Raw genomic sequence first — 25,526 nt, 5'->3', positions numbered from 1 at the left:
TTTAAAAGGAGAAACACACGATCAATAACCTGGGTTTGTCCCAACAGCAGATGTTCCGAGACGCTTTGGCTGCGGGGGGCCCGGAGTGCCGAGGGGATGTGGGGTGTGATGCCACTTTGAAAAGACCAGGAATTCGCTATTTATTATCTTTGGACCCCTGCTTATAATTTATTCTGTCATTGCAAAAAAAAAAGTTCTTTTAGAGATCTTTGTACTTTAGACACTAGGAAAATTCAGATAGACCTTTTAAATATATATATTTTTATATATATATTTATATATATTTATATACACATACACATATATACACAATGATGCATTTAAAAGTTACTATTTCCTCGGTGATTACAGTACCAATCACGACTTGGCGCCACTGCCAAAAATATTTTGTGCTGCACGTGAGGAACACCGAGACATGGCCGGGCACGTCGGGGTTTGCCGTGGAGCCAGAGATGCGCTGCCTTTTCTGCCTTCGTTCTCGAGGCTCCAAACCAACGAAAATCAGGTATTTTTGCAGAGCGATAAGCAAAAGCCGCTGGGTATCATTGTGCAAAGGCGACGTGAAAGCCTTGAAAACAACCTCGTCGCAATTTGGGATTTCAGGTGACCCCAAGATTTTAAATTCTGGCCAATTCAGAGGGATGTTCAGGGGATGATGGGGCAGGGGGTGGTGGGATCAGCATGGCTTTGTGAAGGATCCCGTTTCCTCTTCCCAGCACAGAGCAGGTCACCACCCACCGGCGGCACACAGGGCTGCCCGCAGGACCCGGCTCCTGCCCGCAGGGCTCTGCCGCCACCAGCCACCGCTCACTTCACCTGCGCCACGATGAAGCCGGACTCCCTCATGTTCTCGTAGTACTCGATGGCCAACGCAAAGTCAAACTCGTTGACGGCCGGCCCGTCGATGGCGATCTTCATGAGGTTGGAGAGCCCCTCGGCCTTCGCGCGGCGCAACTGGCCGCGCTTCAGCAGCTCCCGGCCCCGGCTGATCTTCTCGGCGAGGACCGAGCCCAGCGGCAAGGCCAGGGCGATGGCTGCGAGAACAGCAAAGTCCGGGAAGAGCTCGTGCATCTCAGAGTTGCTGTAGACCAGCTTGACGCAGAGGTCCTTGAAGGAGAGCTGGCTGAGGCTGAAGACGATCCGCTTGAAGAGGGGGAAATCGCTCAGGGCCCTTTCGGTCACCACCACCCGGGAGTAAGCCTGCAGGAGGAAATTCAGCTCGCTGACCCCATAGCTGCCAATGTCCTCCAAAGACTGGGGGTAGCACTTGGGGTTGAAGATGGCCGAGAAGGAGCTGATGGCCTCTAGGACCCTGCTGGGGAACCTGTCCAGCAGGTTGCCCCGCACACTCTCCAGATAGCTCTCCTTTAGGCGCTCAAAGTGCTTCAGGTGCACCTTGGAGCAGTTGGCCAGCTTGACACCCTTGTAGTAGAGGCGGCTCTCGCCCTCCCAGTCATCCTGCGGGTGCTCGTTCATCTCGTTGAGGAACTCCTGGAGGTTCTGGCCGCTGGCGCTCTTCTGGGCCTGCAGCGTGGTGGCTGTGGCAGAGACGATGGGCTTCAGGATGGAGAGGTCAAAGTCCTCGAGCTGGAAGAAGCGACTGAGCTTCTGGAAAATGGGGAGGACGTCCAGGAGGATCTTGGTGAAGGCCACGAACTGGAACTTCTTGAGCTCTTCGCAGAGGCCGTGGGCCACAGGCGACCGCTCCGCCTCGCTCTCCAGCAGCAGCACCAGCGTGGGCCACGAGGAATCGATGGCTTCCACGGCGGGGAAAATAGAAGTCCAGTGGATGGTTCTGGGGCTCCTGAGGTCTATCTCGCAGAGGTCCAGGACGCTCCGCAGCTCCTGCAGGCCGTCGCTTTCCCCTCTGACGCTGGAGTAGAGCCTGTACACGGCGTCCACCGTGGTCTCGTACTTCTGGAGGTACTCGATGCTGCCGATGCTCTCGGCCGGCAGCAGGGAGCTGCCGTGGGACAGGCAGTGCATCTCCATCAGGAGCGGGCAGAGGGAGGTCAGCGCAGCGCCCACCCCGCTCAGCCGCTCGGCCACCAGCGAGGCGCTGTCGGCGCTGAGCCAGGTGATCTTCATGGTGGGGATGCCGAAGGAGCGCATCACCTCGCCCACCTTGCCCGCCGCCGCGGAGGCCTCCCCGGCGGGCAGCTCGAAGCTGCCCAGGAAGGTGGCGGAGGTCTGTCCGCTGCAGGGGGAGACGGTGGTGGTGAACATGGCGAGGCTGCGGCGCTCCAGGACGTCCACCGTCTCGTCCACCACCAGCCCCACAAAGGGCGAGGCTTTGATCCTGTGCCTGTCCTCGTTGTGCAGGACTTTGGCGATCGCTGCCTGAGCCGGTCGGAGGGGGTGCGCCGGGCAGGCGGGGGGAGAGAGAAACACAAATGGAGTTCAGAAGCACGCGGGCGACGCGTGGCACCACGCGGGCGACGCGACGCGCGGCACCCGGCGCAAAGCGAGCTGCGAGGCTCCTGCCCCGAAAGCGGCACAAGATCCCACATCGGAGCGAAGCCCCTACGTCACCCAGGGTCCTGTGCCACCACCTGCGCCGGCGGCGAGGCAGGACGCCGAAAACCTGCCGCCTCGTTCAAACTTCAGCAATCGCTCCTCTGGCACGGGCCAGAGCAGCAGCCAAACGTCCCAACACCTCCTCCCGCTCCGCTCCCTTTTCCCCGTCTCGGGCAAAGAGCCGGGTCGAAGGGAGAAGCCCCTCGGTGCGTGCGGCCGCTGCGGGTGGCACTTCAGGCTGAGAAATCTAATTAGTGGGTTGAGCCCGTCTGCAGCAGAGCAGGGCTCTGCGGCGCTCCGGAGCGGCTGGCAAACAGCCAGGGCTCGCTCAAAAATTAATTTGGTTTTAACAGGCACGAAGCATTTGTAAAATTAAGAAAATCCTTTCTAAACTCTGGCTACTTGATCTTCCTGATCACTCGATTTAGGGCAAAAAGAGGAAAAACCCACAGTGCCCGTGTGTGAATCGAACTCCTGAGTTCCGCCTGCGCGCAGCCCGGCCGGCTCAGGCAGGAGGATGCTCCGGGCTCCCTGCGCAGCTGGAAGCACACGCGTGACTGTGCACCTGCGGCTCCTCCAGGGAGCCCATCGTCTTCTCTGGCTCTGCCAGATCAGGGGGTGGCACCAACAAAGTGCCACGTTGACATTCAACCTGGAGGAACTTTCAGCCTCCACTGAAAATCCTGGAAAACAGGAGCATCGCCCCGGGGCAGCCCGGTTGTGTGCACTGGGACGGTGCTCCCGAGCATGCTGCGGACATGCCCTGGTCCCACAGGGCACATTTACCAGTCCGGGGACAGGGACGGCGGTCTGCCCCGCAGCAAACGCCAACGCAGAGGCTGCCGGTGCTCCCGAGCTGCTGGTGGCCCCGTTCCCTGCCCTGCCTGCCACCCATCCTGTGGCACCCAGCTCCGGCCCCCCCCCGGGATCGTGGCATCGGGAGGACGCAGCCACCCCTGTCCCCAGCGAGGGCAGCACGCGGAGCACACACCTGCCTCCCCGTGTTGCACCGGGGCCCACGGGACGGGAGCTCACACTCAGGGCTCCCGCTCACACGCGCAGCACCCGGAAAAGAGCCGAGCAGATGCCGGCAACACTCGATGGGGCACTGGGAAGTGCAGAGCTCCCCACTGCAGCTGGACAGCGTGGGCATCTGACTCGGCACCCAACCTGCTCTGCTAGATGGGCAGGTGCAGGCAGCTCCGTGGGCGGCCACGCGGCACCGTCCGGCCCCGACCCGAACGCCAAGCGCGGGCACAGAGCCGCCAGCCCTGCGTACGCACCTGCATCTCCCCGACGCTGCTGGGGTGGTAGTACTCGCTGTGCTCAGGGGCCAGCAGCGCCTGGCACAGGTTGAACTTCTGGAAGTCAAGCAGGGAGGAGCACTTCTCGTCTGGGATCTCCTCCTTCGCCATCCAGTAGACGGTGGTGAGGACGGCCACCTTCGCCGGGTTCACCTCCACCTTGATGACCGAGCGCAGCTCCGCGTGGCCGTGGACACGGGTCTCGAAAGCCAACTGCTCCTGGTTCACCGCCAGCGCCTGCCGGTGCGCGCCGGAGGTGACGTGCCGCAGCAGCGCGTGGCGCTGGAAGTTGTCCGTGCCCACGGTAAAGGCGTTCTCCGCTTTACCGTGCTTGTTCTTCACCAGCGCCTGCCGACACTCTATGCAAAACATGAGCTTCCTCTCATAGTCAAACTCCAGCCAGGTAAACTCTTCCTTCCAGTGCTCATTGAAATAGCGCTTACACTTTTTATTGGAATTGGAAGTTTCCCCAGCCGGCTTTTTCCCTGGTGGCACCATATTGCTGCGGCGGGGAAATCAAACGCTACGGTTGAACCGAAACGTGCCTTGGAGGAGCAGCCTCTACATTTAATTTAGTGAGAAGGTCTATTACAACTCTCCTGGTCCGACTGGGGATGAAAGAGACACAAGGGAGAGGGGTTAGGGCACTGCCAACCTCAGCCCGTGCTCATCATTGCTCTCGGCTGCTAACGAGGAGCTGCGGCGGCGCGGCGGCGCTCAGGGCAGGCAGGGCTGCGCCGCAGCCCCGGCACCGCGCAGGGGGATCCCACCAGCGCCTTGCCAGTGTCACCAGCAGCTCACGGTGTCAGCGGTGGGACTGGCACACACACGTGCTCCTCCGTGTCATCACGGGGGCACCCGAACGCGCTTCCCGTCGGCTCGGACCTCCGCACGCGGCTGCCGCGGGAAGGGTTGGAACCAGCACTGGACCAACTGTGCGGAAACGAGCGTTCGGCCCCGCAAGGAGCAGCACCCGCCGGCGACTGCCGGAGACCCGGAGCTCCGCCAGGATGACCTGGAGGCCGACGCAGACCCGCGTGCCAGGGGCTGCACACACGCAGGTGTGTTTCCATTCCACCCGCTTCACTCCCTCCCTGTGCTTAAGCCCCACGGGGTCTGATCCTCGTGCTCGTCCGTGAACTGGGTCGAAAAACCAAACCGAGCCTTGACAAAGGCGGTGGGAGGAGGAGGACGGACCAAAGCCTCCTGCCACGCCGGGAGCAGTGGTCCCGCTTTGCTCCTCCATCACGGAGACCGGAGCAACCTGGTGAAAAGGCATCCGGGGTCTGGAAAGCCCCTCTCTGTCCAGAGAGAACAGCAGCCCCCAGGCAGGAGCCGGCAGAGGAGCCGGCAGCACCGGCATCTCCAAGCCTGGCCACAACCCGTGTGCCAGCCGGGCACAACACCCTGCACAGGCACATGCTGCAGGGCTGGCGCGGTGCGGACCCTCGGCATGGTGCAGACCCTTGGCGCGGTGCGGACCCTTGGAGTCCATATTTCCCGTTGCTGCCGTCCAGGTGTGCCCGGCCCCGGCCCCGAGCAGCCCTGTCCCAGCTCACCAGGCACGTGTGGATCTTCCGAGCGTGACCCTTCCATGGCACCCGGGGGCTGCAGCCAGCGGGAAGGGTGGGAGCAGCCGGTCCGAGTCCCAGTGGGGCTTTGCTGGTCCAAAACTTGGCTCTACCCACAGGGACCATCCAAAGCTCCCAAGGAAGCAGAGAGAAACCTCCGGGCACGGCCCTGCTGGGAATTTTCTTCCTGCCCGCAGGCAACACAAAGCTTTCGAGGTTTGCAACAGCCGCGGATCCCATCGGCACCGTGCTCTTGGCCCATTCATCCCAGTTTGGTTTGCTTCCCAGAGCCAGGGCTCCCACCCAGTCCCACACCTTGGCACGGTGCGGCTGGGAGCACCCAGGGAACGATTCCCACAGCCGCGGGGTCCCGACAAAGCTGCAGCCGCTTCCTCAGTCCCGTCCAAGAGCCGCACGGCAACTGCTGAGCGCCGGCCACAGCAGCGGCTCCTCGGGAGCACGTTCGTTAGGAAACGGTGACGACTTGCCACGTGAGAGCCAAAGCCCAGACTTGTCTTGCTGAACATTTCCTCCGCGGTTGCCAGCGCCCATCGGATGCTCCCAGGGATGCAGGCTCTGCCAGGGCTGGGATTGTGCCGGCGCCTCTGCCATGCCCCAGGGCTCACCCCGAAGCGGGACAAGGTGCCCGCACCGCAGCCTTCTGTCTTCGACAGCCCCACTTGTGGTGCTCATGCCCAGCCTGTGCCAGTCGCACAGCCCCAGCCCTGCACCGGGCAGGCATCGAGCTCGACGTGCCCTGGCTACAACCGGGACGGTGCACAGCCCCGCGGGGCACTTTCCTCCGTTCCCTCCCTGTCACCGACCCCATCTGCTCCCAAACCCGTCCCCACCTCCACGCAGCCCCCAGCACCCGCAAAAAACGCTGCCTTGGGAAGGAAAAAAAAAAAGCAGAATTAGTGTCTGGGGTGCATGGAGTCGGGCAGAGCTCAGGACAGACCTGAGCACCACGGCACCGCGTCCCGCAGTGCCAGCCATGGCCATGCACCAGCACCAGGCCTGGGCACCCTTCGCCGCCGCCGTGCGCATCGCTCCCCGGCCGTGGGGAACGGCCGCGCGGTGCTTCCTCGGGGACCCGGCAGCGTGCAGGGATGGCACTGCCGTACCCCCCCAGCCTGCTGCTCCCCTGGTCCATGGGGAACTTTGGGCAGGATCGGGATTTACGTGCAAGAGGACGAGCCGCTGCTCTGACCCTCGTGCCCAGGTGCGTCCGCCCTGGCCGCTGGTCACCCACCGCCCGCCCGGGTGAGCAGCATGCAACCCCCAGCACCCAGCCCGCCCGCGCCCGCCCTCCCCCTGCATACGTACCATTTAACGAGCGCCATAAGCTTTGGGGTGAGGGGGCCCGCAAACTTCCCAGCTTTTGGTTTTTAAATAGGAAAAAAACCCACAAAATACCTAATTGGAAAAGCGAACCCAGCCCGACAATGCAGAGCCAAAATAAATAAATAACCGGATTTGCTGGCGGGAGGCAGGGCGCAGCCGCGCACCCCGCGCCCCCGCAGCCCCGCTTGGCACACGGGGTGGGCGCCCGCCAGCGCTGCCGGGGCCCCGAGCGCGGCGGCGGCGGGAACAAAGCCTGCGGCGGCCGCCGCGCTCACGGCGGCGTGGGAGCAGCCATCTTGCTGCGAGGACTGTCTGGCTCCGCGGCCGCTCCCAGCAGCCCACGGCGGCAGTGGCCACTAGCGGTGGCCGGGCACGGGGAAGGCCGCGTGGAGGTGGCCGTGGCCATGGTTGGGCCACCGGGACCGTGGACACGGTGGCTGGGTGATGGGCGCTGGCATCCGGGGAATGGGAGCGCGCAGAGCTCAGCCCTGCGCGCGCTGCACATGCTGCCCTGGGTCCCCTCCCGGGACGCCTTCCCCCAAGATGCCAGGAGGGCAAAGGCGATGGGCATCAGGCACGCAGCTCGTGGTCCCCCGGGACCCCCAGCCCTGGTCCCTTGGCCAAGCGCATGCGGCAGGACCGGCTGCAAAGGCGTTTGCACCCAGCCAGGATGGGCATCCCCGGTTCGGGCAGAGCCAGGACCCGAGTGCCCCGTGAGCGGGCAGCTGTGGGCAAAGCAGCTCCCCCAGCCCTGCCCACACGCATCGTAATCCAGGTCCGAGCCCCGGAGCGAACGCTGCAGCGGGACGTGGACTGAGCTCCTGCTCAAACCCCGTTTGACCATGCGACGGGTCCGTAGCTGTGGGACTGGTGCTGACACCCATGCCCGGCACCTGCCCCCTCGTGCCAGGGCTCCCCAACGAGCACTGGGGCTCTGCTCACACCAAAAAACCTTCTTTCAGCACTAAATGTTGGTGAAATATAGAGCCCCTCAACTTCTTCCAAAAATAGGATTTTATGCCACCTTTCCCCAAACAGGACTCCCGAGGACACCAAAATCCCAAAGAGCACCAGTGTTCCACAGGAGCCCCCAATGGGAACCCCCCACCCGCTCCCCAGCCCGGACACGGTGCCGGGGTGCTGGAGGATGCTCTGGGCGCCGACTCCTCCCGCTCCCAGCGCAGAGTCAGGCCCCGACAAGGGCCGCGGCCCCGCGGTATGTGCCGGGATTAGGGGCTGCATTGTACCTGGCTCCGACGGCTCCGCACCGGCGCGGGGGACGGCGGCCCCAGTGAATTCCTCTCTTTAGGTTCCTTGACATGTCCCGGGGCAAGAGGCTCTTCCCGCTCCGGGGACATTCCTGCCCGGCCACCCCAGCCCAGGGTTAATGCACCCAGGAGCGGGGTGAAACCAGAGCCGGGCTCCGGGGGGTGAAAATTCCCATTATTGATTCCCGTGCTAAGGCAAGCGAGGAAAGAGGACTTGGCCTTTTGAATCAGTTTTCAGGTGGGAGCCTGCACCGTGCCCGGCTCCACGCACCCGGAGCAGGGCTGCACAGGTTGGGGGGGCCGGGGCGCAGAGTCGCAGCAGCTGACCCCGATTCCCATGGTCCCGGCAGCACTTTGGCCCCCACTGAGACCCGGCACCGGGACCCACTGGTGGGACCGGGGCACTCCATCTGGGAACACACTTGCTTCAACTCCCAGTTCACAGTGGGAGCAGCCCAGTCTGATCCCGCAGGCTCCTCCTGCCCCACACCGACAGGAGACCACCCGCACCTGGAGTACAGGGATGGGGAGGGGGAGCACCCAGGAGCCCCATGGGCATGGAGACGGGCGTCAGCCAGGGGAGACGCACGCTGCCCAGGGCAGGGGTCTGTAATCATTGCGCCCTTTTTTACCCGCGGGCACTGGGGTGAGCAGCGTGCAGCGGTCTTGGTTCGATTCGATCATCGCTATTTTTCTCCCCCGTGACATGCCCAGGAGCTCAGTGGGCAGGTGCCACGGCCGCACCAGCACATTTATCATCAGCATGGCACGAGGGCGGCCGCTGCCCGATGAGCCACAGTTTCCATTTGAGCTCCGCGCCCTCGACGGCCGAACCAAACCCGCAGCACACAGCTCCCGCTGGCACCCCTGCTGGCACCCAGCCCCGTGTCCGGGGGCTGCATTTCCCTGCGGAATTTTCATTGCATCTCTAAGAAGCCGAACAGAAGAGACTGAAGCCCTGGCCATGCCACCCCAAAAGATTAAATCTCTGCGCCCGAACGTATTTTTGAGATGTTGCTTTCCCCTCCTCTGCTTTCAGACACTCTTGGTCCCTGGGGAACAGCTCACGCTTTTCTGGCTGCTCACCCAGGGAGCCCCATGCCCTCGCAGCCCACCGGCTCTGCTGCCCACTGGCTGCCCACCCACCGCACGAGGACGCAGCGGGAGAGGCCGGCACGTGCCGCACTGGCAGCTCCGCACAGGGAGGGTTTGGGGGGACGGAGGGAGCGCGCTGCCCCGTGCGCTGCCCCGGGGACCCCCTGCTCCCCCTGCCCCCCAGCTCGCAGGGTGCCACCTCGCGCCTCCCCTCCCCGCGCAGCCTCGCCGCAGCCGTTTGCTGCGTGACCGGAGCTGGCGGGGAACGAGCCTTGAAATAAACCGGGGTGACGTCCCTGCAGACCGCCGGGCACGGCTGCAAACGGGATTATTGTGCGGGCTGGGGAGGGGGCGGGCTGTGCCCGTCTCTCTCCACCTGCGACCCTGGCTCTGGGCTAATGCTGCCCCGAGCAGAGCCGGGCAGTTCACGCCCCGCGATGCCACCGCCAGGAAGGGCAAAGCCTTTTTGTCGAGGAGCGAGAGCAGGAGCAGAGACAGGCGACCCCCCCAGCCTGGGCTCCCTCCCGACAATGCCCCCGGTGCTCGGCAGGCACTGGGCTGCATCCAGCGCCCCGGGGGCTGCAGGGAGCGGGAACCCCCCCCCCACTCCTACAACAAACCATTCCCGAGGAGCGGAAGACGTGGGTCTTGCTGTACCACACCTCTTCTCCTCCCCGTGTCCACAGGCATCAAGCCCACCTCCCCTTGGATTTTACTTCCCCACTCTCCCCATCTGTCGACCAACGATCTGAAACACCCGCATTTAGCGATGCCCCCCCTTGCAGAGTGCCCGGCCAGCCCCCACCGGCTCAGTGGCCCCCGTGGCACAGCCTGGCCGAGACCTCGTGGATCTCCACGGCGGGTACTGGGGAGTCTGGGCAGGAGCTGGGCTGATCCTGACCCGCGGCGGCAGCAGAAGGAGGCAGCGAGCTGGAACATCCGTGTGGGCTCCGCTCCCCAAAGCCCTGCCTGCCCCCCCCATCACCTCCTCCTGTGGGGGGAGGTGAGGTCAGGGTCCTTCCGAAAGACGGAGAGCTCGGGGGGGGAGACCGGAGCCCCAGATTAGTTCAGCCTTTATTCTGGGCATCGTTTAAATCGTCAAAATTACAGCCGAGACCAATTCATTACGGCCGGGGAGCAACTGACAGAAATGAAAAGGGAAAAAAGATACTCAAATTGATGCTTTCGCACCGTTCCAGTGAAATAACCAATTTGGAACAAATTAAGGGGCTCTCGTCTCTACCAGCCTTTTCAGTTGCCTCTAAGCCAACAGACATTTTTCACAGGGCAGCGTTTCCTCCATTAGCAGCAAAAATTAATGATTTCTATTATTGAAGCACCTGAAGGCCGGTGCCTCCCTCGCACAGCCGGGGCCGGAAGAGCCGGAGGATAAGCCTCCCCCGGGGCTCAGGAGGGTAAGTGACATGCCCAGGACCACCCAGCAGGTCGGTGGCAGAGCCAGGCTCCGGGCTGGTGCAGACCCCTCTCAGCAGTGCCATCCCAGACGTGCCGGAGCGATGCACACAGACCACCACGGTGAGCCCCAAACCACAGGGACGGGTCACAGCTCTCCCCGATGCCCCCTCCACAGTAAAACCTCGTGGGCTTCAGCCAGTCCCTCCCGGCTTTGCTCGGGTGGGTGGAAGGGGAACCACCCCACTTGCAGGGGGTCCCACCAGCTCAGACTTCAGAGGTGCAAGTCCTGGGGGGCCAAGAGGACTTTCAAACCCCAATCCCTTTACATACTGTCCCCCCACTCTAAGTTTCAGAAAGGTCAAAGCCCTTTGCCCCCCTCTGCTCACAGTGTTATTTTCTGGGAGCCCCAAGCCTGGTGCCCGTCACATTCGCGCTGGCGGCTGCAAGCGCAACTCCCCGCCACAGCTGCCCCGCGGCCGGGCTGGTCATACCCACGCTTTGGATGATGACACGCATCTGTCATTCTTTTTTAATTAGATTTTTATTTCCTACTGCTAGTATTTCACTGTAATTTCCACCCCTCCTACCCAGGCCGTGCTGATATCATCACCTCGGAGAAGAGTGGGAACCGCCAGCCCACTCCTCCGAACATCCCGCTCAGAAAAGGGAAAGAACAGCGACCCGCGGAATGCCCCTGCAGCTGGTACAGCTCAGGGACATCAGGCGGGTGCTGGAACCCACCATCAAAGCGCCAGAGCCGCAGCGCAGCCGCCAGCAGCCTCCTGGGAGCATCGGCAGGGCAGAAACTTCAAAAAAGTTCACGTTTGCTCAAAATACGTGTCAGCGGCTCCTGGTTCCAGCAAGGTGAGGTAAAATTCCAAAGGGTCTAAAAAGATTTGTGAATTATACCCTGGGCTCGATGCTGGAAACCCAGCGATATTTCCTAGCCCACATCATACTGGAGGTCAAGATTAGATGACAGCTTGGTCTAAAAATACTCCGAAGGGGAGGCTGAGGCGGTCGGAGGAGCTCAGAGCCCCCCCCCACCCGTGCCCCCCCATGGCTGTCGCTCAGGGCTGGAACCAGGGGACAGATGTTTTCCCCAGGACAGAGGAAGCCCCTGGCAATAAAAACAACTGCTGCATTTACAGGGAAATTCACCCAAAACAACCTCAGGGGAAGCTCAGTCCCACCATCTGATGAAGGAGCCCCAAAGCCAAAGGCAGTGCTGGGGGGGGGACAGGCTCCCCTCCCAGGGGACAAGGAGCCTCATTAAGCAGCCAATTAACAGCAGCAGCAGGACCACGCATGGTCCCACCCTGCCTTTGTGTCATGGCACCGAGCAAGGCCAGGAGAGTCCGAGTGCCACCTTTTCTTGGAGAGATGTTCAAAATGTGGTGGGGGAGAGGATTTTTAACACCTGCGGGGAGCAGCCCCCGCACAAACACCTGGAAACCACCACGTTTCTCCACCCAGGGCCTCACGGTCCCACGTTGCTGGCACAGAGATCGCCAGCGAGCCCCCAGCACCGCACCTGGCACCATGGGTGCAAAATGGAACCTTTAGTGGCTTTACAACTTTTTCTACATATTTGAGACCCCAAGGCAGAGGGCGAGCTCGAGGTTTGGGGTTGGTTGGTTTTTCTAAACCTGCTTTGCCTGACAAACGTTCCAGGTAAACATCCCGGGTAGCGTTCCGCGTTCCGGAGATCCAGGGAAAGGCAGCTCGCGGAGAAACGATGGTGTTTCAAACTATTAGAAAAATCAAAGCGATCCACAGGAGACAGTGGACGGGCACGGCAGCAGTGACACCGCGGGCATCTCGGCAGAGCCCGTCAGACGTGGCAGCTCGGTAACACTCGCAGCTCCCGGCCCGACTGCTCTCCTGCAGCCACGGGCACCGACAAGCACACGCCGGCGACGCGTTACCAGAGGAAAAGGAGTGCGTGTGAGCACATAGACACGCACACGCTCACACGTATGTGCCATCACGTGCCCAGGTACGTAGAGAGAACCAGCACTGCTGCCCGCGGGGACCTGCCGAACCCCATCGCTGCCTGGCACAGGCAGTGGCTGGGGGTGCTGCTCCATCCCAGCAGCCTGCCCGAAAGTTAATGCCCATGACAACAAAAGCACCGAAATTGCCAGCCCTGAATCTGCGCGTGAAACGGGTCCGAGAGCAGCGTCACGCTCCATTTGCTGCCGCGGCCCCACGCCACCAGCCCGAGCCCACCGAAGCCAGCAGCAACGCACCCACCACCCACTCGGCCAGCCTCCCCCTGCCCCTGCCATGGCACTGCCCGGTGCTCCTCCAGCCCCATTTCACACCAAAACCATCCCAGGTTTGCGTGGCGGCGCAGCACAAGCCGGAGCTGACCCCCAAAGGAAGAGCAAGGGCAAAACAGAGCCGTGTCAGCACACGACCTCTTTCTTCCTCTCTTTGCAGCCCTGGGAAAAATCAATAAGATGCAGCGACTCAAACTCAGCCTGAATCCCGTCAGTAATTAGGATTAGCGGGCTGGGGGCCGAGGAAACGGGCTGCGAGTGTGCCCGGGCTGGGAGGGACCATTTCGTGGGTGCCCGGTGCGCGGCTCAGCTGACGCGAATGAAAAGAACGGCTCTTCAAACGCGATTTTGGGCAGGATGGCGACAGCGAACGGCAACGACCTGGTTTGCGTGGAAAGAAGAAAACCTCATGAGGGCAACTGAGGGTGGCAAAGCCCCGCCGGGAGCAGGGTGGGGACCCACAGGTGACTCGATTGTGCTCGAGGGCCAGTCTGTTACCGGCCCCTCGCTTCGAGCCCGAGACTCCTTCAGCACCGCAGATTTCTGGAGCTCTTCTTCCTCAGCAGGGAATAACCCACCTCTATTTTTCACTTCGAGAGTTCGGTCCGCGGCCAACATTGCAAAGGGGCGACAAGACGCCCCCTCCCCACAACCCCCGCGGGGTACCCAGGAACTAAGAAACAATTCGATGTATTTTTCTCTTCAAAGAACAGCTCGTACCTCGGTTTATTTCCATCTGCTCGAGCTCAGGTAACTCGGCAGAAGCCGCTGCAGAACGGCCGGACCGGCGGGAGCATCCCCGGGACAGCGGCAGCGCGACCGCCTCGGACCTCGCCCCCCCCTCCCGACCCCTCCCCACCGCTGCCCCCCGCCAGCCGGGCCCGGAGCCCGCTGACCCCCCCCGGGGTGCCCAGCCCGGGCAGGGGGCTCCGCAAACGGCTTCTCTACCGATTGCCGGGGGTGGGGGGCGATGGAGGGGATGGGGGGCGGTGGGGGGCTGTGGGGCTGACCAGCCTCCAGCCGGCTGCTCCCGCGGGGGAGGGAAAGTTGCGTTTCACCCACCTAGAAGCATTTTGGAGCCCGCTGCTTCGCCTCGGCGCTGCTGGTGCCTCCCGCTCCTCCGCTGCGGGGAGGGCGGGCAGGGATGGCGGGGAGGGGAGGGGACGCAGGGGAGGGGAGGGCAGGGGATGGAGGGGAGGGGATGGAGGGGAGGGCAGGGGATGCAGGGGAGGTCTCGCCCGCAGTCTCCGCTCTGCCGCGCACCCCCCATCAGCAGCTCCGTGCCGCCGGGCGGTGCGAGCCCCTCACCCGGGCGTCCGGCCCCACAAGGAAAAGGCAGCCGGAGGTGCCGGGTATTAACATGGAAAGCGGGGGGGGCGATATGGGACACCGACTCCCGCCCGCCCAGCACAGCCACCCGTTCCTTCCCAAGCCCGGCACGGAGCGAAGAAACTTCGAGGGGGGAAGGAGGGAGCCCACGTCAGCTTCGTCTGCACCCCCAAGAGCTCGGTCTGAGTGCCTGGGACACCCCCCCCCAAGGAAGCTGTTTTGGGGTGGTCCGAACCTCCCAGCCAGCCCTGGAGCATCCGTCGGGTGCCAGCGGACCTGCACAGGTGACGTGGCCCCGTGGGGAAAGGGGCAGCAGGGCCTGCGCTGCCCGGTGGCCGCGTGTCCCTGCCCGGTGGCCACATGTCCCTGCCCAGCTCAGCCCCAGCCCCAAGTGCTGGAAACACGCAGGGTCCGATCCAGTGGCAGTGTTGCCTCGTGGGGTGACACGGTCAGGGGCTCACCCGAGCCTGCTGTGATTGGGGTTTTGCATACTTTTGGGGTAAATTCTAGCATTTTGGTGCTCTGAAAGGCACCTGAAGCCATCAGGGTCCCCTGCACACTGCTGTCAGGCCAGAGCATCCCACGGGTCCTTCTGCCGACACCCACCCAGGCAAAGCTGGAGCAGGGTGGGATGCCCGGGCACACGCGCCCCCCGCGCAGGGTACTGCTCTCGGGGCCGTTAGCAGCAGCAGTAAGTTTGGCCCCGGCACTCGCTAATCTGGGGTTGGCAGCTGGGCGCTCTGTTGCCAGCCCCCGGCAGGCTATTTAAACCCCATATTAATTTGTTTAATGTCATCAGCCGTTTGGCGTTACTGCAAGGGAGCGTCACGCAGAGGGAGCACGGAGGTGTAAAGACGAGGAGGAGCAGGGGCTCCTCTCCTTTCCTCCAGGGTGACCACAAGCCACGGGCAAGTTTGCAATCTCCTGACCTCCAGCCCAGCTCGCAGAGACCGGCCAGACCGATGTACAACCCTGGATCCCCAGCTCCATCCTCCATCCACCCTCACCAGCCCCCCCAGTTCTGCTCTGCACAATTTCATCAATAAACACCCTGTTCGCTCCGGTCGGGTCCGAGTTTACCCCAGCCGAGTGGGCAGGTCCTGGCTGGCATCACCACAGCTGAAAGGGGTCGAGCTGGAGTGCCATGGAGGGGTGGGGGAGGACGGCAGCGTGGGACGGTGTGTTTTACGGCCGAGCCTTTGTGGCAGCTGGAGCAGGGGCTTAATTGCAGGTGCTGATTACAGACCCCGCCATTAACGCCTCCTGCCCTCCCCTGCCCAGCCGCAGCCGGTCACCGGAATTTCCCAGCGACGCAGCGTGGGTCCGGGCGGTGCATAACTTGCTATATTTGTACGCGGACCCCGGCGCTGGCACACAGCAGCGGCACAAACCCTCGCAGCGGGCCCAGACCCGCGTTGCCCTCCCGGGGCCATCGCCAGCCGCCCCGCACCTGGGGCACCAAACCCAGCGGCCGCCTCTTCCCACAACGTCCTCTGCGGGACGGAGCTGCCGCTGCCGAGTTTCACCGGAGCCCACCGCCACGAAGGGTGCCCGGGGGCCGGCGACAACCGGCTGATCCCTGCGTGACACCGTGGGAGGCACTAAAAAAAAATAATCAAAGCCAAGGGGCATCGTTGCGTCAGATGCTGCACACCCCCCTGCGGTCACTGCTTTTCGCCCGGCCCTGACGGCCAAGCGCCAGCAGAGCGCGGTGAGGAAACCAGGGGCTTCTCTGCCTGCCCCGGCACGGCCGCAGCCCCCAGCAGTCCTCAGCCTGCAGCTCATCACACACGTCAGGGAGAGACAAGCCCCCAACAGGCATTCAGAGGGGGGAGCGTTCGCCTACGGTCGCCGCAGAGCCGGGCTTGCTCGGGCAAGTCAGCTCGAGCCGTGCCCGCAGCCCCGGCAGCAGCGGCTCCAAGGGAAAGGGAGGGCAGGCAGGTGGGGAGGGCTCTCGGGGAGCAGAACGGGTCCAGCTGTGACCCATCAGGCTCAGTTTGGGCACGGGCTGTCCCTAATGCCACCGATTCACAGGGCTCTTTGTGACAACAGACTCCAGGAACCACAACAGAGCGATTACTCTGAAACCTACTGAGGGCAGCGTTAAACTCCTCGCTGGCTGACAGATGACTGAGACAGGCTCTCCCCAGCCTTAGACTCCAAAAGCAGAGTGGCGAATAGTGACCAGAACTGGGCAATGAACACATCAATAAACGAGAGGAGACAGAGGGATAAAAACCCAGCAGGAAGTCCCCCCCCCACCCAGGCCCGCCCAGCCTTGCAGGGTCTTTCTGGCTGACTTTGTTCACTGAGGATTTAGGGTATAATTTGGGGGTGAAAGATGCCAGATAGGATCAAGAGCTGTACACCTGGAGGACGTGTATCAGTTTTCTTGTGCGCTGTAACTCGAGCTGGGTCAGGCGCAGGGGCCGAGGCTGGCGCAGCCGCCGGCGGCTCATCCCGCCAGGCCGGGAAGGCGGGCGCTGACCTTTCCTGCTCCCGAGTTTGCTCAGGATTAAGATAACGTATTTTAAGGGCTGAATCCTCCCCCCAGGGGGTTCCCACACAAAGGGGATGGGGTTTGTGGCTCACATTCCTCCCACCCCCCCACCCCCCCCAATAAACAGGGACCCGGTCAGACCGCCGAGCCTGCGGGCAGGTGCCCACCCTGGCCAGATCAGGCATCTTGAGTTTTTAATTAATGCTTCCCGGTGATTTCTGCTTTTATGCATCTAAAGAGAGCAAAGTGAAGCAGGGGAGCTCACGTTTAGCCCCAGTTTTTTCCAGGAAGGGAAGGTCGGGTCTCATCGCCTTGCTGAGAACCACGACGGCAGCCAGAGGCCTCGGCTCTTCTCGGTGCCGCTCTAATCTCCCGTTTCGGGAAGAACAATATTGCCCTTTCACTAATGCCAGCTCCTGTGCAAAGCCTCAGCTTTAAACGTGATGGAAACTGCTCCATTAAGGGCCTTTCTGTTGCAGGACAAGGCGTTAAAACACTATTTTCCCCTTGTTTAGTAAGGATCTCCCTCAAAAAAGCAGCTTAAAATTGTATTATCCAAATTCTCACCCTTTAACAACAAGGCCACGGTAACTGCTGCCGGCGTCACCGTGCAGGGCGGCCACCGCGTCCCCAGGGCTGGGGGTGTCAGACAGGGGCTGCTCCATCCACTGTCGCCCGCCGTGGGCTGGGGGCCCGGGCTGGAGCAGCCCCAAGGACGAGCGACAGCTGGAAGGAGGGGAGGGCGGCCGGCGGGGGGGCGTGGGGGCTGCCGGAGGGGATGCGGGGCCGCTGCTGCCTCCTGCATTAATCATCTTCACAGGGAGACGCCTAATTACAAAGGCATCCAGGACAGGTCTGCAAATAGGGTGGAGAAACTGGATGACCTAAAAATATTTAATTATCAGGAAATGGGATGGAAATTACACCTGTAAATAGTTCCAGAGAGAGAGTGTAACATTTTCCACCTAATTTAGGAGGCCCCTCCTGGAAGAAACAGGGCTGGGGGATTTCACCTGCAGGCACACGAAGCAGCCTCCCGCATGGCACCGAGCCCTGGGCATGCACGGAGCACGGACCCGCAGCTCCTTTCGGAATCCCCACTCATCCAGCGCTGCCAGGAAGGATGCCCGGAGCCCACGCCGGCACTGCCAGCACGGAGCCCACCTGCACCCGACCTCCCACAACAGGCACCACCAGCAGCATGACAGCTTGGAAACATCTGGAAGCGGTTTTGTGACACAGGGGACACTGGCTGGGAACCGCTGGCAGAGCCACACAACATCCCACGCCTTCCCAAAGCCCCGTTCGCTCCCGAGCTCCGGCCCCACACCCAGGACCATCCACACATCGGCCGCAGCTCCCCCCTTCACCGGGGCTCCAGCCCCAGCCCGGCCAGCGCCGTGCACCATCCGACACAGCCCAGCATCACCACCCCCTTCCCGTGGCCGAGGGCTGCCCACGTGGCAGCTGCCTTCCTCCTCCCTCCTCATCCGTGCCGGTTCCCCCCAGCCCCGTGCAGATTTCCAGGGGGGGTCTCAGGGCTCCTGAGCCCCCGCATCAGCTCAGCTGGGGGTCAGCGTGGCAACCAGCCACCCAAAATCTTCTTGATGCTTAATTCCCGGGGTCTCGCCCGCGAGGCCCCGGCTCAGCTCCGTGCCCCTCGGGAGGCTCTCGGGCACCTGCCGCTGTGGGGGGGCCAGGGAGCGCGTCCGGCTGCGTGGCAGCACCGCGAGGACGGGACGCGCTCCAGCACCACGGCACAGAGCGTGCCGAGACGCCTCCTCTGACACGGCGACGGTACCATAAATGGGACCATTCCTCGGAAATCGGCGGCTGAAAACACCGCAGGTGAACCGGAGCAGCGTCGCGTGCGAGTTTTTACAAAGCAGCAACAACTTGGAGGCAAGAAAAAGGACGGAAACCCGATAACGGCCACCGGGCAACGCAGTCCTGCTCCGACGGACCGCGACACCTCTGGGCACCGAAACCGAGGGGGCTGCACCCCGAGAGCCGCAGGGCACAGCCCCCCGGTCCTGCGCTGGGGGGCACACTGGTCACCCGCAGCCAACCCACCGGCACCCTCGGGCCCTCCCACCCATCCGTTCCCGGCAATATCGGCTGACCCGACCCTGGGGGGTCTCCAGGATCTGGTTTTCTCCCTCTGCACGACCGCAGCACGACACCGGGGTTATAGAAAGGAGAGATCACTCTGGGAAAGGCGGCACGAAGCTCGACGAGGGAAGATCATCTCTTCAGAGAAAATTGTCTATTGCTCACGACTTACTGTCCGCGGACATAAAAGAGTCTCACCAGCCGCCCCTAAATCGCCCTGACAGCTTCACACTACCCACAAACCTCCGCTCGCGCTCGCCCGCCTCACTCCTGCATCCCTCCCCTCCCCGTTTGCTTCGCTATTTTTTCTCCCAAGCGCTCGCTCCCCCCTCTCCCCTCCAGGGGAGCAGCACACGCGTGTGCACATGCGTGCCGAGCCGCGGTCCAGGGCTGGGGGCTGGGAGGGATGGGCTGCGTTCCCACCTCGGACAAGTCACTTCCCCGTCGCTGTCCCCCCCCCAGTCCGTTCAGCCCGGGCGCTCTCTGGGACGGTGCCATGGCACAGGGCAGCTGCGCAGCCCTCGCACGCACAGCCCGGCACGACCCGGTTTATCCGGCACCTCTAATCCCCAATGACAGCAGCCAGAGCGGGATGTGGTGGGATGTGGCAGGATTTGGTGGGATGGAGCAGGACATCCCCTCTCCCTGGGGATGTTTAAGGTGCAAAATGTACCTTGTGCTGGGGCACTGCTGGCAGAGTGGGGCTGCGTGGCAGCACCCAAGTGTTGGGGGGCACAGCTGACCCCTTTCCACCAGGACTCGGTGGGCTCTGAGCCCCGGGGTGGCTGCCAGAGCCAGGAGCTGCCTGACCCCAGGAGCAGCCCTGGGAACAGACCTGGCACCTCATCCCTTCCCGGGGGGACCCTGTCCCGGCTCGAAGCCGCTGCTGGAGCCCTCCCCGGGAAAGGCCCCGCCGGACTCGGTGCTCCCTCGGGATGGGGGCCGGCAGCCACCACCGAGCCGAGACACACTCACGGCAGCTGCCGCAGTTCCCGTTTTTCCCCACTTCGATAAATCCCAGGCTTTCCTCTTTCGGGTCTGCTGAGCTGATGCTACACGGGAAACTCCGAACTGCTCCGTGACGGCACGATCCCCGCTGCCTTAATCCACCTCATTAGGACCACGTGGGACGCGTCCCTGAGCGAAGTGGCCCCAAAACGCTGTTGTTGCAACTTGACGGCAAACCGAGCGGAAGGAAATGACGGGGAAATCCAGGATTCCGGATAACCGGCTCAAAATACAGCGCTTCAAAACACCACGAGGCAGTTTCCTCCTGGTTTTGGGAAAAATTGCCACCGCCGGCAGCAGCCTCCGTGCCCAGCACAGCCCCTGCCCTGGCACACCCCTGCAGCACGCGGGAGACGATCCGGGGGCTGGGGGGCCCAGACGCCAGCCCCCCGTGTCTGCAGGCAGCCACCCATCGCTGCCCGCTCCCCCTCGAAATGACCCCAGCCCCCTGGCCCGACGTTTGTGCCCTCCTCGCCCTCTGCCACCCCTCCTGCCCTGTCCCCCCACCCCCAGCCCCACCACGGAGGGCTCTGCCCTCCTCCTCGCTCTGGGCATCACACAGCAGCCTGCGCCGGCTGCACTGGCGCAAGCCAAGCCCAGGAGCTTCTCTGCGTCATTTTTTGGCAGAGCATTTAAATTTTAAGGATCTTTTCAGAATAAGTGTGTCAGGGAAAAAAATACAAATCCCTGAAGCCTCTGGCCAGAAATCAGGGGGCAGAGCAGAGGGGCAGCGCCACACTGAGAAAATCCTTCCAGCAGAAGTTAACAGCTAATGAATTTATTTTTTATTTGAAGTTACCGACCCAATAAAATCAGAGATTAATTATGATACAGTTATTAATCCACGATAAGCCAAACAGCCGGGCTTTCCACAGGGACAGCAATTTAATGGGGTATTTTCAGCGGATTTAAAAAGGGAGCAGTTTGCTCCGGATTAAGGGCTGGCACGAGGCTCACGCGCCGAGAAGAGGGTTTGGGCTCCCACGGGCCCTTTTCCCCCACGGGAAGTGGCTTTTTTGGTGTAACAAGCTCGTGTAAGCCAAACAGAGACACTTCTGCCCGTTCCCGGTAGCGGGGCAGATCTCGCCCCTCTGCATCTGGGTCAGGGCAGGACTGACCCTCCCCAGCCCTGTGCAGCACCCGACCCCGCCGGGGCCGAGAGACATCCCCGCACCCCAATGGAAAGGAAGGAAAATGTACAACTACACAACTGCCCTTCTTCACGTGATGCTGGGCCAGGGCAGCTGGCGATGGGCTGCCCAGGCGAGGACTGACATGGCCCAGCTGGAGCAGCCGGGCACATTCCCACCACACCTGCCCGGCTTCGAGGACATCCCGGCCCCGGCCCAGCCGGCGATGCGGCCGTTGCGCCCCGATTAGTCCCCAGTTAGGGTCTAACCCCGCATGTTTGCATATTGTTTCAATCAATACACTGGATTTTATGGCAGACAAAGCACCACCGAGCATCGCCCTGTTTGCTACAGACAATTAAAGGATTCCATGCATAACACGGCATTGAAAAAAATTAGATTGGCACCCATTTTCTTGGTAATTAACAGTGGAAGAGCTCCAAAAGCAGCAGAGGGAAGGCAGGAGGAAACCCTCCCTGTGCCTGATCCCGAGGTGCCGGGTGCCAGGGATCACAGTGCAGGATCACGCACGGGCAGGACTGCTCACCCCAGACCCACCAGCTCCCTCCCTCTGGTTGCAGCTGAGCACAGCCCTGGCCAGCAGGAGCCGGGGTGATGCCTGGGAGGGTGCCAGGCTTTGGGCACAGCACCCCAGGACCCTTCCAGGGGTCTCCCACGGTTCGACATCACAGCCCGTCGCTTCTCTCTGGCTAAACCAGCCTTCACGTGCTGCAGCTCCGAGTCCGCGCCGGAGGAGCAGTTCGAGGGGAGGGGGCTCTCCCCCAGCACCCAGAAGCAGCTTCACCTGCTGCCAGAATCAGGGGTTCTGCTGGCACCCCCCATGCAACGCAGCCGCCAGCCCCCCAGCCCTGGCACGGCACAGGCTCCCGCGGGGTCTCCATGTCCCCCCCGGGGTCCCGGCCCCTCCGCTGCGGAGCCAGCGATGCTGAAGCTGTCACTGCGATTTCTCTGCTCATCTCAAACCTTTCTGCTCTGCAAACACGCATGGACAGACATTTCAGCGGCTAACTGGGGAAACTGGGATCCTTCCCTTCGCGAGGAGCCATTGTTTCCAAGCAGCGCAGCTGAGCGGGTGGGGACAGCAGCAGTGGTGCCAGTGCTGGGGGTGGCACCGGGCAGCCCCGGAGAGGGTCTGGGCATGAAATGCGGAGCAGAGGTTGACACACAGACTGGCAGTGGTGCACAGCTGGCTCCAAGCATTTTGGCCCAACCCTGCCCACCCACCCTGGGCACTAGGTTTGGGGGAGCAGCCCCCAGGGCTGAGAAAGGCAGTTCGAGGTGGGCTCAGGGTTTGCACAGACCCTCCCGGCACGAGGGACGCCTGGGCAGGGTGTCCTGTCCTTCCCACTGCCCCCAGCACCCACCACTGCCAGCCAAGGGGCAAACGAGCCGCTGTCAGCTCCGATCTGCCCAGGCAGCCGGAGACTCCAGCTCCAAAGGCGAGCGCTTCCCCCCCACATCTCAGCGGGATGCGACCTGACAGGGCCCGCGGACGCTGCTCCGCAGGGGGGCAGGAGATGCTCTTTGCATCCCGTGACTGTTTTGGGACACTGTCGGAAGGGCCCTTTTCGGGAGCAGCGGATGGCAAGGGAGGAAATTCCTGAAACGCTTCAGCTCAGCCTGTCCTGTGATGGGCTTCTCCTGGGATCACCCGGGAGGAAAAGGGAAGGCAGCAAAGCCTCATCCCCCAGCCCCTGCCCTCACCCAGCTGTTTGCACTGGCACAAAAGCGGTGCCGGAGGCTGTGCCAGCGTCGCGGCCACCACAGCTCTTTCCGCTCGTTCAGCACCAGGACGGGCACAGGGACACCGAGAGCAAACCGCGCTCACTTGGGCACCCTTGAAAATCACAGGCAGTAATTAAATCACTCCTGACCCAGTTCGATTGGAACTGGCATCCGCGACGTGAAAACATCTTTCATCTGCGGGCACCCCGTGCCTGCGCGCCGCTGCACTGCGATTCAACGCGAGACAGCAGAGCTGAGATCTGCCCTGCAAGAAAACGCCTAATGAACAACAATTTGGGTTTAATTGGAGGTCTTTTGGCACGGAGCTAATAAATTGTAACGACACTGATTATTGCATCTGTTTGCCGGCTCAGCCGCTCCACAGCTTTGCTCCTGAAACACAGACAGTTACAGCCTTTGTGGAAATAACTGATGGGAGAAGCCAGAGGGGAAACGGGGAAGATGAGCAGCATCTGCAAAAGCCGCCTTTGATGTAGCCGGAGATGTCGGCGCGAGGCAGAGATCCCGGCTCAGAGGAATATCCCGGCTTTGTCCAACTCAATTATTCCACTTAACCCATTCTCTTTAAAAAGCACCCCCTCTCCTCCCAGCCTCCCCCAGTGCTGCCATCTGAGCAGAGACACACCTTAGCTGCCCCCTCCGCGGGCTGTGCCAGGCTGAGCCCATTGCCAGAGCAGCAGCTCGGCCAGGACCTGCCAGCACCGGGGCTGGGCACACACTGGGCACACATTGGGCTGCCCGCGAAGGGGTGACTGCTCCCATCACCGTGGGCAGGTGAATCTTCTCGGCACCCAAAGGTGGGGGTTTGGCCAGTGAAGGGAGCCAAGGGGAGTGTGATCCAAGGGCCCCCCAGGCAGCCATCCTCTCTGCTCAGCCCTGCCCGCACCCTGCCAGGAGCACCAAGTGCATTTCCAGCACTTGCCTTCAGCTCGCTCGGGCAGGGCAGGGAGGGCTGGCCCCCTCCTCTCGCAGCGGCAGACAGTTGGGTTGGGGGGGTCAGCCCCTCCCCCAGGGCAGCGGATGCGGGGCTGGGTGGCACCGAGCACCCGCAGCGCCAGCGGCACACTTGGTGACCGGCACCGAGGGGACACGGACATCACGTCAGCTGGTTCCTGGCCCTAATTTGTCATTCGTGGCCACGTGCCTCCCCAGCTCCCGCCGCAGGAGCCTGGGAAAGGTTGCCAGTGACGGAGCTGGAAATGACATTTTTACCCAAAAGCCTGGGGGAGAAGGTCGGCTGCGGAGGCGCAGGGTGGGCTGCGGTGGGAGCGGCGTCCTGCACGGGGGGGGGGGGGGGGCAGGCCGGGGGGGCGAGGGGAGCAGATGCCGCCTGCAATTTCCCGCATAAGCGAATCGCAGCCCTGCGCCAGCGGCAGCCGACTCGATTCACCTGGAATGCCGGCGCAGAGCCGACAGCGCGGCAGAGCCCCGAGGGCTGCGACTGCCGGAGCCCCGGACGCCGATGGAGGTCGGGGCAGCCGCAGAAGCACAAGGAGCACACTTGCCTGCTCCGAGATTCTTTGGCTCAGTAGGAAGTGCATCCCTGGCCGGCCTCCCATGGAGCCACAGCCGGGCCCGGAGGGAGAATCTGGAAGCTGCAGGCTGGAATTTATGAGCCCTGTTCCCATTAAAATAGCAGGCGATATTTCCATCTGTCAGTAAACGGTGATGAACAGAGCGGCTCCTTTGCATGCCCAGACCGTGCTCCAACACAACCACCACCAGCCAGGGCACGATCTGGCACAGAGCTGGCCGTTGCCACACGAGGAATTTATGGCTCCAGTCTGCCCAGTCCTTAGCAAGAGCAGGTATTTGCCTGGGTTGATCCGCGGGGTTGTGCCAAGGCCAGGGCACTGCAGCTGGGGCCCTGGCACCCACCACAGCACCTGGCCACCCACACTCTCAGTTTGCCAAGGACGAGCATCCTCCTGAGCCGGCTGCCAGCCAGGTCCCATCAGCACTTTCCTGTCTTTGAGAAAGTTCCATGTTCAGCAGGACGGAAAGCGCTGGAGGGGAGCACGGGTCCAGGTTCACACCCAGAAGAAGGTGCTCACAAAGACACAGGATACCACCAGCTGCACTTGCACATGGACAGAACCCACATGCGTCCATCCGTCTGGCGCAGCACCGTGGGCTCTGAGGCCCCAAAACCACTTGAGCAGCGACAAAAACCAAAAAAACATCCCAGCAGCAACAGCGGGGCGGGGAGGCTCCCAGCATTCAGGCAGATCAGCAAGTGACAGACGCCAAGGACACAACACAGCGTTCCCGAACATCCCACGAATCCAGCGCACCGAGCCCAGCGGAGCAGCTGTCCCGGAGCAAGGGCAGCCTTTGGGCAACCTCGACCTGACGGATGGGCTCCTACCTTGGGCTGCCAGCACCTTCCCCTTGTTGAGCTGCTTGAGGCGCTTCTGGTGGGACTTGCCGTTGTAGTGGATCTGCGCCTGCGCGGCCGAGTTGAGCTGGATGTTGCAGACCTCGCAGAGCGTGAACGACTGGTGCTTCTTCTCCCGCTTCATGCGCTGCTCGGGCTGGCTGGGCGGGCAGCCGGGTGCCTCCGCCAGCTGCACCCCATTCTCGGGGTTGTGGGATGGGCTCAGGGGTCGCTTCATGCCTGCAGGAGGAAGGACAGACCCGCCGTGAGGAGAGAGGGACAGGAACAGGGAGCCAGGCGAGGCAGGAAAAGCCAGCACATGTCCAGGCTGCCTGGATCTGGGGAGACTCCCTGAGCAGGAGCAACAGCGTTTGCATCTCTGCAAGGAGTTGCATCAGGCAAGACGAGAGGAGCAGCAGCATTCCCAGGAGGTTGGTGCTGGAGCAGGGAACAACCCACTTCTTCCAAGTTTCTAGCACCAGATGACACTTCTCGTGTCAGTT

General features: G+C 62.4%; 2 protein-coding genes across 2 annotated transcripts in view; both read right to left on the bottom strand.

Annotated features, from left to right (window-relative positions):
- The window catches only part of ZNF385C (zinc finger protein 385C), a 39,907-nt gene extending 14,646 nt beyond the window's left edge, over positions 1 to 25,261 (bottom strand). Inside the window, exon 1 of the mRNA XM_086626463.1 lies at positions 25,015 to 25,261. Coding sequence (XP_086482589.1) covers positions 25,015 to 25,261 — 247 coding nt within the window. The remainder of the gene's footprint in view (positions 1 to 25,014) is intronic.
- Positions 808 to 4,319, bottom strand: C25H17orf113 (chromosome 25 C17orf113 homolog). The gene is made up of 2 exons (XM_086626462.1): positions 3,801 to 4,319; positions 808 to 2,340 (listed from the first exon to the last, which is right to left on the bottom strand). The coding sequence occupies exons 1-2, from the start codon at positions 4,317 to 4,319 to the stop codon at positions 808 to 810; spliced, it is 2,052 nt and encodes a 683-aa protein (XP_086482588.1).
- Positions 25,262 to 25,526: the final 265 nt, after the last annotated feature.

This window comes from Tauraco erythrolophus, chromosome 25, assembly GCF_009769465.1.
Source record: "Tauraco erythrolophus isolate bTauEry1 chromosome 25, bTauEry1.pri, whole genome shotgun sequence".
Taxonomy (NCBI): domain Eukaryota; kingdom Metazoa; phylum Chordata; class Aves; order Musophagiformes; family Musophagidae; genus Tauraco; species Tauraco erythrolophus.
Note: the sequence above shows the minus strand (reverse complement) of the source record. Positions and strands in the feature narration are given on the sequence as shown.